The following is a 17,165-nucleotide window of genomic DNA, read 5'->3' on the forward strand; positions in this document are numbered from 1 at the left end:
TGATCACACAAATAATCCAGTTTTTATGAGGAATTAGAAGCAGAGCAGAAGTTAATCTGATTAACCTACATGTGTCTGATCCTAACCTCTCTGAGTTTAAGCTCCGCCCCCCAGTGCCCGAGATGATCTGAAGCTGCCGGCAGAGTGGAGGATCGGTTTCCGTTCAAACGGTGCTACGGTGGCCTGCTCAGGACATGTAGCGGGCCCCATCGGGCCCACGGGGCGGGCGCTTGGTGCTTTCGTTGGCGTTGGACGTTCGGGGTTTAGCGGTGGGTTTCTTCTCCTTGGAGGATTGTCGAGTTTGGCTGAGAGTCGACGTCCCGGCAGCGGCTGCAGCCTGAAGACCCCCCCCAGGCTCCACAATGGTGTTGATCACTAAACAACAACAACAACAACCGCACAGACTGAGCACCTGGGAACAGGTCTTACCTTCTGAGGACAACAATTTGTGCACTGCTGTGATCTAAAGGAAGTTAGACGGTGTAAGTGTCTCTTAGCCTGAGCTCATTTACACGACGCTCTTATGAGTTTATTCAAATCAACATGTGGAAACAGATGTTTAGGATTAGCAGTAACTAAGAAACATCAATAAAATGAACCAATCTGCATTTACCCTCAAGCTGCCGCTGAACTCGTCTCAGCTCCTTCAGGATGGAGGTGATTTCCTGCAACAGAAAGCAGAGAGAAGCGTCCAGATGTGCGCACAGCTGCATGCTGTTTGACGAAGCTGATGGATCTGCAGAGGAACCTTGTTGGAGGTTTTCAGGAGGGGAACTTCGTTCTCAGCGTTGATCTTCGCCTCGATCTCCTTCCAGACGTCTGCCTTGTTCTGGAACAGAACCCTGAGGGAAACGGTGGTCGGGTCGGTTAAAGCACAGGAGGAACAGGAAGTCCACAAACATCCTGAAACCCTGAGCTCCAGGTAAACACCCCACCTGTCCTCAGGTCTCAGGTGTAAACATGATTAAAGCTTCCTTACTTCATCTTCTCTGCCAGCTGCTCCGTGTTCTCCCGGATGGCCTGGGACAGCTGGGAGACCGGGTTGAGCATCAGGTTGTCCAGGATCACCTGCAAGAGGAAGAGGAAGATGAGCTCAGAGCAGCTTCATCAGCACCACTGAGTTCCCAGCACACCAAAACTAACTGCAGCAGTGGCTCACACGGTACCGCTCACTGAGAGCCGAGGGTTCTGGCTGCGCTCACCACAGACCCGGTTCCCCGGCCTTGGCTTTAAACCGTCTGGACAAGCTGGCTTCAAATCATCGTGAGCTTCTGTTCTCATCTGTTCTCATCTGTTCTCATCTGTCACTAAATACCAATTTAGCCTAATGTACAGTAAATAACAACATAACCTTCAAAATAAAAGCTCAGAACAGAAGTTTAGATTTAAAGATGCAGTGATGGGAAAAGAAAGTTTGAAGTTTTCAGGACAAAATAAAAATGTTCAAATGTAACTTCAAGTGAACAAAAGCCCTCAGTTTCTACTTGATCAGAACATTTCTCATGGCATCAGCACTTGAACTAAAATACTGAAGACTAATTCAAACAAGTGTAAACTTTTTAAGCACAAAGCAGAGATGCAAAACGTTTAAAAGCAGGATTCAGATTAATGTTGCATCATGTTTTGAGTCACTAACACTTAAATTCAATAGTTTACTTTAAGATGTTTCTCGTTTTAACTTTAAGGCTCCAGCGCTGCACGTTGAGCAGAATATTTACACAATAAAAGTCTTTTTTTATAAAAATTTCACGACAAACTAAAACTACATCAAGAGAGAGTTAAATCGTCATCAGTGCTCAGATGTGAAGGTTTAGTCGAGTCATGTTTGGGTTTGTCTGAGCTGCAGTGTGGGCGTGGCCTTGGCGGGTTCTGACAGTGACCTCTTCGCGGTTCCACGGGCGCCGTTGAAAAGAAGCGGGCTTTGTCTCATTCATATTTGCGTCCAGGTCCAAGGCGGCGGCAGAACCTGGAGGAACCTTCTGGTAGTTTAAGCTGGCCTCGGGGATACGTTGGACCAGCTGGAAAGAGAGTAGATCTAAATGTTTCGTCACAAACTGGCGAGCGCCCGTCGGGCGAAGGCGGTGCTCCGTGAACACATGCAGCAAGTCAACATGCAGCTGCAAGATGGTGACGGGCAACAGTGAGTTTTAGTTCTGCTGGGATTCAGTTTGTTAAGAACCACGGGGAGGCGCAGGAGAACCCAGGCGCAGCTCCATGAACCAGGAGAACCAGTTCAGCACCAGAGGAGGTTCATTACCAACAAAACAGGCTGAAATCTGGGGTTGACGTCACGAACATGCAAAGGAATGCGTCAGTTTTAACCACGAGCCTCTTCCACCTGCCCTACGGACCTGGTTACAGACAGAAGAGGTGCAGACGTGATCAGGGAACAGCTGGGCACAAGGATGAGCGGATCAGAAAACACTCAGGCGGGCGTGTGCACGTGAAACTCCAACATCTCACAAAGGTTCATAAAACTGCCATAAAATGTAAAAAGGATGAAACTTTTTTTTTTTTTTTTTTTTGCACAAGAACAAAATAAAGTGTCCCAAAAAAAGAGGCTACCAAGTTGAAAAGATCAAATTTGTGCATTTTATTTAGTTTGGATGCAAATGTCACATATTGATCCGTTTCTTTGTGATCTATTGTGTAAACTTCCAAGCAACTTTTAAAGATTATGTTTTTCAGACATGAATTTTGTGAATTAACTAAAGTCTGTCGACTCATCAGAAACGAGGAACCTGAAGGTGATGACTCTGGTTCCTCCTTGCTCGTTGCATTTTTACAGTTGGGATCAATAAGTCAGACTAGTGATCGTCTGAGTGACATATCGGCACACTGAATGGATCTTAATCTTATCTGACATTTATACTTGTGCTCAATCTTCTCTTCAGCCTCTTTGATGGTGGTGTACCTCAAAGATCTATGTTTGGTCTTCTTTTGTTTTCAGTGTATAAAGTGTGATTATGCTAAATGATTACAAGGCATCTGTTGGGAATTTTTTCAAGTTGATGACACTCAGATTTACTCGAAGTGTTAGGAGACAAATGATGTAACAGCTGGATCAGGTAGTCCAATGGAGCTAAACTGATTAGAACGGAGTAGGCTTCTCTAGAGTTAGTTTGATAAACTACCACAACAATCGTAATTGCAACAGTTTTATCTACAAGCCATAAAAACAATAAATGTGAACATAAAATTAATAATTTGTTAGCTCAGGCTACACTGATACACCTGATTGTCACCTCTGAACCTTCATCCTTCAGACTGATTCCAGCTTAGATCTGGTTTGTGTTACTCCACTGGTTCTGTTGTTAATGATCTTCCATGCAGGGCACTCAAATGGAAAACGAGTTTAGTTCAGACGTGTTTCAGAACAATCCAACACTGTGAGAGGGGAGTGTTAGGATCAGTGATGGGAGGAAGGGGAACCAATCATGAGGCAGGAAGTTGGACACCTGAGATGGTGGAACCCCGTAGCGGTATGGAACAGATGACGTCTGTGCAACAAAACAGAGATATGAATCATGAGAGTCAGAGGCATGATGGAGATCCTGCAAATCAACCTGCAAACACATAACAAGACTTCCCCTGCAGCGTCAGTTAGCACACGCAGGAGAATGAAGACACTGGGATGATAAGAGGCCATGAGTGTGTGGTAATAATGGCAGCACGGGGGGTGTGTGTTCATGCCCCACCTCCTCCCGGGCAGACATGGTGGAGGCCGGTGTGTTGGGCAGCGAGCTGGGTGAGGTGGTGGTTCCCATTGCAGAACTGGGCGAATCTCCATCACCGGCAACGTCATGGATCTCCTTTGCCAGAATGGCCAGGTCCTTAGCCAGGTCCTGACTGAGCCTGCAACAAAGACAGGAACAAAACGCCACGTAGAAGTCAGAGTGATGACGTGGAGTATTCACTGACAATGCAGGCCTTACGTACTTGGCGATCTCCGCACTGTGTGTGGACCAGTTCTCGTATGGGTCAACATCGTTCTGGTCCTCGACCTCCTCTGTTTCCAGTGAGACAGACTTGGTTCTGGTGGTGGCCATTTGCTGGCTGCGTGGTTTCTGTGCAGAGGTCGACGGATAGGAGGGGCGTTGGGTTTTAGAGGTACCGGCAGTCATCTCATATTCATCCTCAGAGGAAGACGAGAAGTCCGAGCCCTTCTGTTTGCGATGAGACCCTAAAAGGATTTGAAAGTTTTTTTAATGTTATCACCTCTTGGTCTCCACTGTCAGTCGATACATGAACCCATCAACAAGCTGCAGAGACAAAAGTCACAGATGCAAAAGCAGAGAGCCAAATGATGTAGCTGAGAGGATGACAGGGAGGTAACATTTAGTAAAGTCAGCTCTAATAAAGCCAATCTCAACAGTTGATTCATGTAATCTTTGCCATGCTGTAATGCACCCTTTGTGTGATCCAGGTTTCATCGAAGCGCAGCCACATCCCAATATCTGATGCAGGGAAGCAGGGTTTCTATGGTAACCAAGCAGCAGCATTTCACAGCGGACAGAAGTAGGACATGACTGTGCAGGAGATTTCTACTGAAACGGCCTCTTTTATGCCTGATGTCAGATTAAAACTGTGCCAACAATGACGGGCTCCATTCACCACTTTGTTTCATTGTTCATCAGGATTTCAGGGTGTTAAAGATTGTTGTGCTTTCACTTCTCTGTTGTGTCTGACCCAGACTTATCTGGTCAGGTTGTTCCTTAAAGCCAGCGTCGCATCGGGCTGTGACTGTTGGCGACTAGTTGGTTCACAGCACTTGCAGGAGAGTCTTAAAAATGTCTTCAAACGCGCCGTTTACCCTAGACCAGTTCCCTTGGCAAGGCGCTCGTCGTACTTGCTCGCATGCTAGCTTAGCATGCGAGCAAGCCGGGGGGGGGGTTCACATCTGTGTTCAGGCTGTAATTCTCAAAAACTGGATGCACAAACGATACAAGACTGCAAAAGAAAATTCACAGATTTTCTCACAATCCTGAGTCACCAAATGGACTCAAACAGTTGCAGCAAAGACACTAACATAAAAGGTTATACATGGAAATGAAGGACACTTTTTAATCTGATAGCTCTAAAACTTGGAAAGCTGTAAAGACTTTGTCGCACTATGGAGTTATAAGGACCTGTGAGTTTGGACCACCAGGGGAATGCTGTGACTGTGCAACATTCTGCCAAATGTCTGCACGGCCAGGTCACTATGGCGCCTGAAATTCAACATCACCAACAATGGAGTGCTCCGTAGTTGGGACTGTGTGTTGTGGTTCTTTGGTTTCATTTTAAAGCAGAGTTTAAAAGAAAGCTACAAACATTCAGAATAAGTTCTAGGAGCTAAGATTCGCACAGCAGAAAAGTCTGCTTTGTGCTGCTTTTTCTCAAAGAAGTACACGTCATAACAGACAACCATGAGTTACGTAGATCGTCCTTTAGCAAAGTGACTGCAGTTTTATTAGTGTACAGTTTAGACGAGTCAATCAGTGTTCATCTATGTATGAACCAATCTTAACCTTTTACTTTACTTTGGAGCCCACATTGAGCTTTAAAAAATGCACCCGATACACATACTAGTACTACAAATGGATACAGCATCAGTGGTACAAGTACACACAATCTACCTCTAATGGTATTAGGTCTAATACAAGATTGATTGTTCAAAGTTCTGATTTATCTTATAGCTTGAGTTGGCACTGGGCATCATTCAAATCCAGATCTTTAGTCTTTAACGAACCTTAGAACTGTTCTGGATCTCAATATTTCTCAAACCAAAAACTGGGAGTGGGATTAAGGTGATGAGCAAGACTAAATAAATCCTCATTAACACAAACTTTAGGTTTATTAATTTGTGTGATGTGCTTTTAAACACTTTCACCAGCTGGTGCTCAAAAACCACACTTTCACTTCCATACTGTAAAGGGTGCTAAACACGTAGAGCAGTGTGTACAATGTGTTTAAAATGCCAACAGGTGAAAGTTTTGATTAGTAAAGAGCAGACCAGGTAACAAAAGAAGAACTAAATCAAACACACATTAAATACGGTAGACTCAATCTTTAATTTCTGGATTATAAAAAAGCCTGCCCACCCAAAGAACAATTAAAAAATATCTGAGTGTTATACATTTTCTAACGAGTCAGGACTCACCACTGCTGGTGTACTTCACTCCACTTGATCGGGTTCGGGTCAGTGGTTGCTTCGCAGGAGCTCCGCCCCCTCTGCTGTTTGCTTGGCGGGCGTCACCGACTGATGTTTTCCTGGCCGTAGTAGGAGGTTCAGGATTGCGATTGGAGAAGCCAGACCGGCTTGAGGAGGTGTTGTTGTCACTGGGAGCTGTAAAGGAGCCAGTTCTCTTCCTGGGCATTGCTAAAATGTCCAGTCTGGACAGCTTCTTACCTTCAGCAGACATTTTAGGAGGTGCAGAAGTCTGGTCAGAATTCTGAGAGGCCCGATCAGTCTCAGCACCCTCATTATCTGAGGCCTCCCCCAGGCGTGCTCGTCGAAGCATAGATGCTCGGGTCGGTCGTGGTGCTGACAGACTGTTGGACCGTGTTAGAACCTGCTGAGTTGCTGTCTTGGGTGTCTTTCCATTGTCTTCTTTCTGAAGAGGAGCAATAAGTTTCTTGGTGCGGCTGGATGGACGGGAAAGTTCCTGATCAGAAGATATCGTTTCAGTCCAGTTGGGTCCAGAAACTTGTTGGCTTTCAGACAAATCCAGAGAGCCCCGGTTGCCTGTACTGCGACGTATCTGGAAGCGCTTTGTTGCCTCTGCCTTGCTTGGTGCATCAGCTGAAGTCTGATTGCGCCGTTTCTCAGAAAGTCTTTCTCGAGCACTAAGCTGTCGTCCCTTTTCTTGAATGGATGGGCTAGAAGAGGATTTCTCCTTCTGAAGGCTACTGATGGTGGATCGTTTCTTAGAGGTGGAGCTGATAGGAGCATTTTTGCTACTAACTTGACTAACAGTGCTAGCTGTATCTACATCTGACTCACCTGAAAGGGAATCGTCCATGTGGGTAGAGGAGCCCCCCTTCTTTGAGCTGCGACCAGAACCAGATGAGGGCAACTTGGTATCCAGAGAGGACAGAGTTCCCTCTGTCTCTTGAAGAAAGGATTGTGTGTCCTGGATATTCTCACGCCTCTGCTCCATGTCTCTAATGGATGGGTGGCTGGAGATGTGGGGAAGCTTTTTCATCTGGACGGTGTCACTGGGTCGATCTTTGGTGAAACTCTCCTGCCGGACAATAGATAACATGCAGCTATCTTTAGTGGGAACAAAATCCCTGTCCTGTGTTTGGAGGTTTGGAGCAGAACTGTTGGGTTTGACCCCTGTTCTCTTGGGTTCATGTCCACTTAAGTGTTGGATTAGGACTGTGGTAGGAGGAGGTTTAGCAGGAAGGTTTCGAGTCCTCTCAGACTGGACAGGGCTCCGGGCTTGGTCAGGCTTGCCTGGGTAATCTTCAGCACCAATGTAGAAAGAGGTGGATTTGTTGGTTGGAGAAACTCTTTCCTGAATTTTAAAGGGATGACCAACAACACCTGGAGATATACCTCCAGTCCTGGTATCATTCCTTCCTTTTTCCAGAACTGGTGCTTCTTCGGAGCGACTAGCATCACTCAGGCTGTCAGGGTCTAAATCATCCTGAACAGCTAAGTGATGGGTGGTGTCCTGTGGGCAAGGATGACCAGAAATTCTGTTCAAAGATTCCTGGCCTGGGTAAGATTCATGTCGAATCAGAATGCTTGGTGGAATACTTTCCAGTTTCTCTGGAGGCACTTGAGGCAGCAACCGTCTTGTTCTGGAGCTGTGGCTTGTCTCCGACTCAGAGGTGTCATAGCTGAAACTTCCCGTTGAACGGCTCATGAAATGTAAATCTACAAAACAATTTGTTGTTACTGAAACCTGTCAACAGTATCTTGAAAATTAAGTTTTTTTTTTTTTCCTGATAAAACTACAAAAAACTTCAGAAGTACCTTCAATACATTCCCCTTGAGGTGGAGTGGAACCAGGTTCAGCATAGCTGTCTGCTAGGCTGGCCCATCGGGAAACCCACTTGGGTCCCTCAAGACCTGCAGCCGGAACCTAGGAAAAAAATCACCATGAAAAAAAATCATCAGAAAAATAAAAACTCAACCAAGACTTGACCAAATAAACCAGGAGGAACAGGGCATAAACACCAGTTTGTATATTCTAGGACAAAAACATGCAACAAAGGTGTTTCTCTGGGTTTTGATCAGGGGTTACCTGTATAGGACCTGTTGGGGCACCACTGAGAGCAACTGGGATAAAGCCATGCAACGGGTCCACAATGCTACCATCACTGGGCAGGACAGCTTGCTCATCTTTGCCTTCATTTACAACTGGTCTATAGACTCCTGTGGTCGCATCACTGTACTCGGGAGAGTCGAGAACACCAAACACCTGTTGGACACAGGGCATGCATGAGGAGGGGCGGGACCACATCAACAGGAAGAAGCAGGAAGTACAAAGGGTTCCATGCATCGCTAAACATTTAGAACTGTATTTAAGCAACTGTTAGTGATGCATACTTCAATAAATTGAAAACACGAGAAGCTTTTGATCTTGTTTAACTGCACAGTCTTTACCAATGAGTGATCAGAACTCTTTCTACCAAAATTATGGAAGCTACTTCACTTGAGAACCTGTGATGCCAAAATCCCTTGTACATAACTATGGCATCACCTGATCAATCATGCTGCGGGCCTCTTCCACCTCTTTGTCTTGCGACTCTGTCTCAATAGTGTACGTTCCAGCATCACTCTGACTATCGTCCTCCTCATTCTTCATCATCCTCTGGGAACTTTTTAGGTCCCCTCCACGAACACTCAGGGACAACATAGGGGACACTGGGGTCCCACACAGATGAACCAGAGGGGCCATTTGGCCAGAAGCACTTGGTGGTAAGGAGGATTTTGATGTTGCTTGAGGCTGTAAGGGTGATGAGGGATAGGAGACTGAAGCAGGTGTTGGAGGTTCTGGTGGGGAGGGAAACTGTGCATGAGGAGGTGACACCATCACGGGCGGTGCAGACATAGGGGTAGGTGATGTTTTTTCCCTGGTTGGGGAGGACTCCTTTTGACCAGAGTCCTTCAGGAACTCAGCAGCAAACTCTTGGGTGAGTTTTGACTTTTTACCAACACTACCAAAAGGTCTAACAATAATTCCTGATGAGGAGCGAGAGGAGGAACTCAGTGAAGTCCCTTCACCCTCTGTCTTCTCTCTTTTAAGAGAGCTGGATCTTTGGGGCCCGCTGTGGCCCTGACCCTTTAAGGGAACAGTCACCTGCTGGGTGGGAGGAATGTGTCCATGCACAGATGCTGGCCTCTCGCCTCCTTTACGTCGCTCCAACTTGGACTTGAGGGCGGAGTAAGAGTCAGCGTGGGCAGGGTTGTGCGTAAAGGACTGCGACCTCTTTTTACGTGGGTTGTCATCAAAAAACTCAATGATGAAGGCCTGCTGGGTGAGGTGCTCAGGGGGGCCCTGTTTGGGTGTTTCTGTGGGAGATCGGGACTGAGGAGGGCTCTGTGACAGGGGCCAGTCAGGGGCCACAGGTGAGGCTGGAGCTTGTCTGGGTGGAGAGTATTGCAGCACATGGTGGAGCTTCTGCACTGGAGCAGGCTCTTGAGCTGATTGGACCGTCTGCTGGGATGTCTCAGACAGCTCTGATTGGACAGAGTGGTGGGATTTGCTTCTGCCGTTAAGTACTGGGTCTTCTGAGTCACTTTGGGTTCCATCCTCATGATGGTGACCTGGTAACAAAAGAATGAAAACAATTATGTCTGATAAGAAGGTCAACTGGAGAAAAAATATTACTGTCAGCATCTTGAAGCGCTTATAACAGTCATATTCTCCCAAATTGTTAAAAACATATCCCCTGGCTGTCATTGCATCTTGGTCTGAAAACCTGAGCTGGACCTTAGGGGTCACTCTGACCTTTGAGTGTCTTGATGTTCATAGCAAGGTCACTCTTTGTGCTGTAGACATCCTCACAAGGTGCATGCTTCCTTATCATGCTGACATCACTATGAACCAGCCAATCAGCCACTTTGCTCTGCGCTGACATCATCTCTGCAGGAGCTGCAGTGATGGTGGTTTTAGTGGGTGGAGCCTGCAGCTTCCTCTGCCGAGTGGAGAACTTGGTGACGTGGTCTTTGATCTTGATTTTGCCAGGCATGCAGTCATCAAACTCAATGGTGAAGGAGGCATGGCTCTGGACGATGGGCGGGGTTGGGGTGGGAGGGGAAGGCGGAGCCTGGGGTATGTCTGTATCCTTGGTGGGGATTTCGTGAAGCTCCGCCCCAGATGTTTTCTGGTGTTGGAAGTCCTTGGTGGGAATCTCAAAGTAGCTGGGTTCACGGTGGTATGAAGGAAAGACCGTCTTTGATTGGGAGTCTGAGACAGATCCGGAAAAATCTGGATCCACAGACAAAACATCTTTCTGTACATCTGAGGGAAAAAGAAGGATTATTTAAAAATGAAATTATATATACCCTGTATATGTTGGATGATAATATAAAAAACTACTGGTAATCCTTCATGTTTGATGAATAAGGTGTTTACCTAGATGAGGCTGATCACTGCTCTGGACTTTGCTCCCATAATCCTCTTCTCCCCACCATGATGGCTGACCGTACAGCGGGGTGGGCCGACTCACCGGAGCCTCTGCCACAAACACACAACAGCTAAAATCTGCATTTTCAGCAAAAACACAGTGTTACCGTCCTGAGATTTGTTAAAGCTGAAACAGTCTTAGCAAAACATTAGCTAAAAGCTTTTAAACACCACCAAACTGGTGTTTAAACCTAAAATTGTCAAAACCTTACCTAAAGACTGAAATGATCAAAGCTATAGCTAATGTATTAGCTTAGGTATTAGCTAAAATTGGGAAAACACTTCAAAGTTAAAATGAGCATAACAGTAGCTAAAAGAATAGGCAAAACTGTAATTGTAGCTAAAGGCTCAAATGAGCAAAACCATAGCTTATGGCAAAAATTAGCTAAGTCATAACTAATAGTTAGCTTAGGTGTTAGCTAAAATTAGAAAAACAGCGCAAATTTAAATTTAGAATAACAGTAGCTAAAAGAATAGGCAAACCTGTAGTTTTAGCTAAAGGCTAAAATTGGTAAAAGCATAACTAAGCAAAAGCTTAAGGTAGAAAAATGGTAGTAAAAGGCAATAATAATAAAATAGTAGCTAAAATATTTAGTGAAACCATAGCTAAAGGCTAATATTACCAAAAATGTAGCTAAAGGCTAATATTAGCAAAAAAAATAAATTCCTAGAAGCTACAATGGCCCAAACCTTAGCTAAAATATACTTAGTATATACTTAGCTAAGATATCCCAATGTTTTTCTACAGATAAACAGTTTGTAAATTAATTAAATATTTTCAAAAGAATAAAAATGAGAAACTTGCTAAAGTTGCACTGCACTTCTTCCTAATGAGCCGAACAGTTTAAGAAAACACAAACTATAAGCCGAAAAATAAACAGCAGGAGCTGACGCAGCATTCACACAAACACGTTTCTGGAAAACATTTTCGCTCAGATGTTTTCTTGTTGTGTTGCGCGCTGAATAAAAAGTTTCTGCACGAGTAAAAACAGCAGCTGTGCGTTTCCTGTTAGCCATTTGTTCACACGACAACATGAAACGGGGACAGGAAATGAAGCAGATCAACGTAGGATCCACTGGCTCTGTACGTCTGAAATCATCTGTTCAGCAGAATTTTAAACAGCTGAACACAAACTGAACGCTGGGAGTCGGCAGAAGCTCCGCCTCCTGTCTGCAGGTAAAACTGAACTCAGACCAGCCGAAGCTCCTCTTCCTAGTATTTGTACCTTGTGTCAGACTCTTGGTACTCGGCATTTTGTCGCCTCTCTGCCGCTCCTCTTCATCACTCTTCTTCCCCTCCGCGGCCTTCAGACTCATCTGCAGCTGGCTGCTGTACTTCTCGTGCTGCAGCAACAAACGGGACCATTAAAGATCTACGGGCTCGGTTCTCTTCACGTTCTCACAGAACTTCTTTTACAAACAGGAAGTTTGAGAAAACATCCTTAAAATAAGACATCTGTTAAACTGGATCCCCAGTCTCCCTTTCCCTCCCTCTCTCTCATCTTAAACTCTTCTCAACATATTTTCAGTCAACTTCAGAGAACTTTGGGAAAGTTTGGCCATGAAATCTAGAGACTGTTTGGAGACAGAAAAGAGAATAAACTGCAATAGAATAGAGATATTTTAAGACATTTTAAGACAATGTGGGACTAAATTTAGCAGTTACTGGCTTGTGTCGTGTCAGTTTGACCACAATTTTAATTGTGTGAATGTTTATGAAGCATTCACACTTTTGTGATCCTGTTTATATTTGTTATTCTTCTGTATTCTAATTAAAATATTACGTACATTTTTCGTCATCTTTCTTGTTACACAATTTTTGTGCCATTTCAACAAATCATTTATCAAAACCTTCATCTCTTTCAGGACAATCCTGCTGTGGCTTTTGGTATTGGTGCAACTTTAGCTTTTTGAAATATTTAGCCTTTTCTGCCATTTTTGCTCATAGAAAATGAATTGAGCTCATTTTCCATCCTTCAGATCTTTAGATCTGTTTACAACCTTTTACTGCTCCTTTCACATTTTGTTCTGCTTCAGCTGCTTTCAGCTTCCTTCAGCAAATTTTAACTTTTTTCCAGCTACTTTCAGCTGTTTTTTCAGCTGTTTTGTGCTCCTTTCTGATTCTTTCTGCTAACTACAACATTTTTGTGCTTCTTCTAACTTCTTTACGATAAGTTCAGCTTATTTCTGCAAGGTTCAGCTTTTTCTGCTATTTCAGCTACTGTTGATCTGTTTTATGCTAATTTAAGCTTTTTCAGCAAATCCCTCATTTTTTGCACTCATTCAAACTTTTTCAACCTAGTTCAGCTAAAATGTGCTCTCTCTACTTTCTTCTGGAAATTTAAACTTCTTTCTGCCTTTTTATGCTAATTTTAGCTTATTTCAGCCTAATTGGACACACATCTGTTTTTTTATTTCTTCTGCTAATTTAAGCTTGTTTTACATTTTCAGCTACTGTTTGAGCATTTTTAGCTAGTTTCAGCTGTTTTCAGATAACTTGAAGTTTTTTTAGGTAATATTTGCTACTTTCAGCCTAATTAACTTCTTTCTGCTAATTTCAGCTTGTTATGCTCTTTTCAGTTATTTCAGCTGCTAATCAGCTGTTTTATGCTATTTTAGATTTTTCAGCTAATTCCACAATTTTTAGCTCATTTCATCTATTTTTTTTAGCTAATTTCCTATTTTTGTGCTAATTTCTGTTTATTAAAACCAAATACAGCCAATATGTGTTCTTTCTGCTTTCTTCTGCTAACTTAGGCTTGTTCTTCCATTTCAGCTACATTTCAGCATGCTTAGCTAATTTCAGCTGTTTTTCAGCAAGTTCTTCTAGAATAAACATTCACGCTGCATTTTTACATGAAATGTAGTTTCTCTAGTTTTATTTAAGTCTGACATTTTGTTTGTCCTCTACTTCTAGTTTCTTTAGAGCCACAGCGTACAAAGTGTGCTCACGATCAGAAACGTGACGAAGCAGCCAAAGTCTGAAGAAAACCTTTAAATGAACCTTCAGACAGGTTGGAAACTTGTTCAAGACTGTTTTAAAGGCTCACTGAAAGGTCTGGCTGCGTAGGAGACAAATATAGAGAAAGAGAGGAGGCTCCGTTTTTAGTGCTGAACAGAAAACTGTCGCACGCTGCAGGTTAAAGGTTTAAAGACAAACTGAAACACGACCTTCAGAGCCTCCTCAGGGACTTTGTGCTGACTTTTCTCCAGAACGTAGACGTGAGAATGTGCAGAGGTGGTTCAGGAAATTAACAAATGATCTGCACGCACACACACACACACACACACACACACACACACACACATACACACACACACACACATACACACACACACACACTCAGGGAGTGTGTGAAGGATATCGTATCCGAAGCGGACGATGTCGGACAGTTTGAGGGTGATGTAGGTCTGATCAGGGATCCGCAGGTCGTTCACAAACGTCTGCAGGAAAAACAAACACAACAAATATTTAGAGTTTAAACTAAGTTTGGAAAGAAAAAACAGGTTTGGCAACAACAACAACAAACAAACAAAGAGACAACGTCAGGTGTCCTACGCTCCTGAACGCAGCAGAACGATCAATAATCTCAGTTTTATTGGTCAGACTTCAACTTCTTACCTACAAATTTACAAAAACAACTTTTATTTGCAATTTATTGGTTGATGCCTGTGATGTCACAAGGGGAGGAGCCTACAGTGTTGTTGTTGTTGTTGTTGTTGTCTGTGTGAACTTCTGTGTGTTTGAGTCTCACCCCGTTCAGGCTGCCCAGGTCCTTCACCAGGTGCTCGTCGGTTGTTGGGTTGTAGTTGATGACAGCGTGCTGTTTGTCCACGCTGCGTGACTGCACACACACACACACACACACACATTGTAAGAACACCTGCAACACCTGGAACATCTGCACCACCTGCAGAGACTCACCTGCAGCATCAGCTCGCAGTCCTCTCGGCCCACAAAGATCATCTCTCGGGGGAGACGGTGCCGAGTGCCCGAGCTGCTCACCAGGAACCATGATGTCACGCTCATCTTCACAGACCTGCTGGGAAACCGCAGTGCATCCTGGGAAACGGAGGCCACGGAGACAAAGAGAGCGAGGTAAATTACAATCGGATGTACTGAACAGCTGACGATCGGCTCACGGATAAAACCAGAAGCAGCTGCTCAGCTGAAGTCCGTCAATCTGGGGTCAAAGGTCATTTACAAACTTGGAAACGACCTTAAACATAGAAAACATTTAGGCAGCAAATTTACCCTGAAGGTCAGACTGTGCAGTGCTCAGAGAAATGACTGTACAGGGTACAGTCAGGAGGTCAAAGGTCACAGCCTCTTCTCTCTAAAACAACATGGCAGCTCGACTTAGTTTGGAAAGTTTCATCTGAAGAAACTACAAGACTTCTGGACCAGAACCAGAGGACAGATATCTACCCAGAATGCACTGCAGCAAGCAGCTCCTCCCAGCTGTCAGCACGGTGATGGAGGGCTGATGGTTTGGGTTCCAGTCAGTCACTGAGCGGACCAGGACCTCCTCTAAAGGGTTCTGGAGTCAGATGAGAGTCCATCAGTCCAACAGCTAAAGCTTGGACCAGACAGGGTCCAACAAGACCATGATCCCAAACACAGCAGCTGATCTGCAACAGAACAGGTCAGGAAGAACAGAACCAAGGAGCAGCAATGGTTCTGTTGGCACCTTCCTCGTATCAATGGGTGACGTGTCCTCACATGAAAAACTTGCAGCAGGCTGCTGCCATGTGTCCGTTTAGCTGGGAACAGCCGAAGTTCAGCTGTGGGAAAAGCCAAAGTGACTAAAACAGGCCAAATGACCTCCACAAGAAGAATGGCAGGTTAGTTGTATTATATTTATACTCAGATTCAGAGACGAATGAAGCGCTTGTTTACACCGAGTGTGGACCCGCATTTCAAAAACTGCACATGAGTAATTACCAGAGTCAGCTGATCAGTTTTATGATTGATTTCATGATTAGCCCTCATCACCCGTACCCAACGACATTCCACCTTTATTCATACAGGTTAGTCTCACTCACGATTATGACAATTTATTAAAAATGTAGAAATGAAGGAAGCTGTCGTACGTCACATCACGTGACCAGTTACGCTTCTTTAATCTAACAAGATGCGACAGAGCGGGTCCGAGCATTTCTATAATAATAATAATAATAATAATAATAATAATAATAATAATAATAATAATTAATATGCACTCCAACCGCTCCCCGTTGCCATGCACACACGCACGCGCATGGACACACGAGGATGCTGGAGGAGTCAGAGCATCCCTCCGGGCCGCAGCGCCTCATCCGCAGCTGAACCGACCGGAGGGAACCCAAACGGTTCTGATAATCCGGCCTGCAGCCGCAGATGGGTCAGCACGGACAGACAGACAGACAGACAGGTTTCAGCAGGTCTCTCCTCCTCCACGCCCTGTCCTCCTCCTCCTCCTCTCACCTCGGCTCCAGACGCCGCCGCTCTCCGTGCGTGTGCAGCCGGGCTGTGGCGCGGCGGGGCGGGCAGGGCATGAGGGGAGTCCCGCGGAGCCGGACTCGGGAGGCGGTTCGGGTCTGGGCTCGGCTCGGTCTCTGATGCTGTTATGGCATCTCTCTCAGTCTGGCTCCTCCTGACGCACCAGCTGCCACCCGCCGCTGCGTCAAGACGCTGCGCGTTCACGGCAGCGACAGGAAGCGCATCACAGGGGCCTTCAAAATAAAAGCAGCATAAAAGCTTTGACGCAGCAGAATTGATGGAAGGTTTTTTTTTTTATTCAAACTTTATTTCTACAGGTTAGGCTCATTGAGCCTCGAGGACTCATTTACAATAGAGAACTGATTTAGACAAAGAACAGATGAGGTACAGACAACAACAGACTATCATATAAAAAACAAATAAAATTAAAAGTAAATTGAAGAGAAACAAAAAAACAGCTACAGTATAAAATGATGAAAAATACTAAAAACAAGAACATGTACGAGTTGTTTTTTGCTAGAAACTTAATAGATGTTTAAAATCCCTTAGAGAGGTCAAAGGTCGAGAGCTTCAGGTCTTTTTGTCAGATATTCCAGGAAACAGGAGCGGAGTAGGAGAAGGTCCTTTTGTCTAGTTCAGTCCTCACTGAGGGAACACTGCAGGTAATGATGTCCTGAGAGCGCACGCTGTAGCTGCACTCACACAGAGACATGTAGGAGGAGATGTATGAAGGCAGCAGACCACGAATAATGGTCTGTCATAAAGGTAATGGTCAAAATAATGGTCGTTTATTGCTGGTTTTGTGGTTGGTGGAAAACATACACAACATGTATGTTATAAAGCACGTGAACATGCAATAGATCAGCTGGAGAAAATGACCTGAACTCGTTTCTGACCTGAATCATTAGAATTTGAAGAAATAAAGTCTCCAGTCTAGCGGAACAAATTCCTGCACAGTGAATATAAATATGTTAGAAACAATAAGATTCAGACTGAACTTTGGAGCACTAAAATATTGAACAGTCAGTTATTTCTACAGAAAGTCAAACAAAAACTTT

The 17,165-nt window shown here is 44.6% G+C and overlaps 1 protein-coding gene across 1 annotated transcript; it reads right to left on the minus strand.

Moving 5' to 3' along the window:
• cep170bb (centrosomal protein 170Bb) lies at nt 1-16,279 on the minus strand. Its single transcript, XM_037685986.1, has 18 exons — nt 16,093-16,279; nt 14,551-14,688; nt 14,381-14,470; nt 13,991-14,069; nt 13,797-13,855; nt 11,852-11,969; nt 10,575-10,676; nt 9,948-10,460; nt 8,697-9,763; nt 8,238-8,414; nt 7,967-8,075; nt 6,143-7,867; nt 3,940-4,183; nt 3,699-3,855; nt 980-1,068; nt 749-842; nt 614-665; nt 1-375 (listed from the first exon to the last, which is right to left on the minus strand). The coding sequence occupies exons 2-18, from the start codon at nt 14,653-14,655 to the stop codon at nt 188-190; spliced, it is 4,968 nt and encodes a 1,655-aa protein (XP_037541914.1). The 5' UTR covers nt 14,656-14,688; nt 16,093-16,279; the 3' UTR covers nt 1-187.
• Nucleotides 16,280-17,165: the final 886 nt, after the last annotated feature.

This window comes from Nematolebias whitei, chromosome 12, assembly GCF_014905685.2.
Source record: "Nematolebias whitei isolate Nwh7 chromosome 12, NemWhi1, whole genome shotgun sequence".
In the NCBI taxonomy this organism is placed as follows: Eukaryota; Metazoa; Chordata; class Actinopteri; order Cyprinodontiformes; family Rivulidae; genus Nematolebias; species Nematolebias whitei.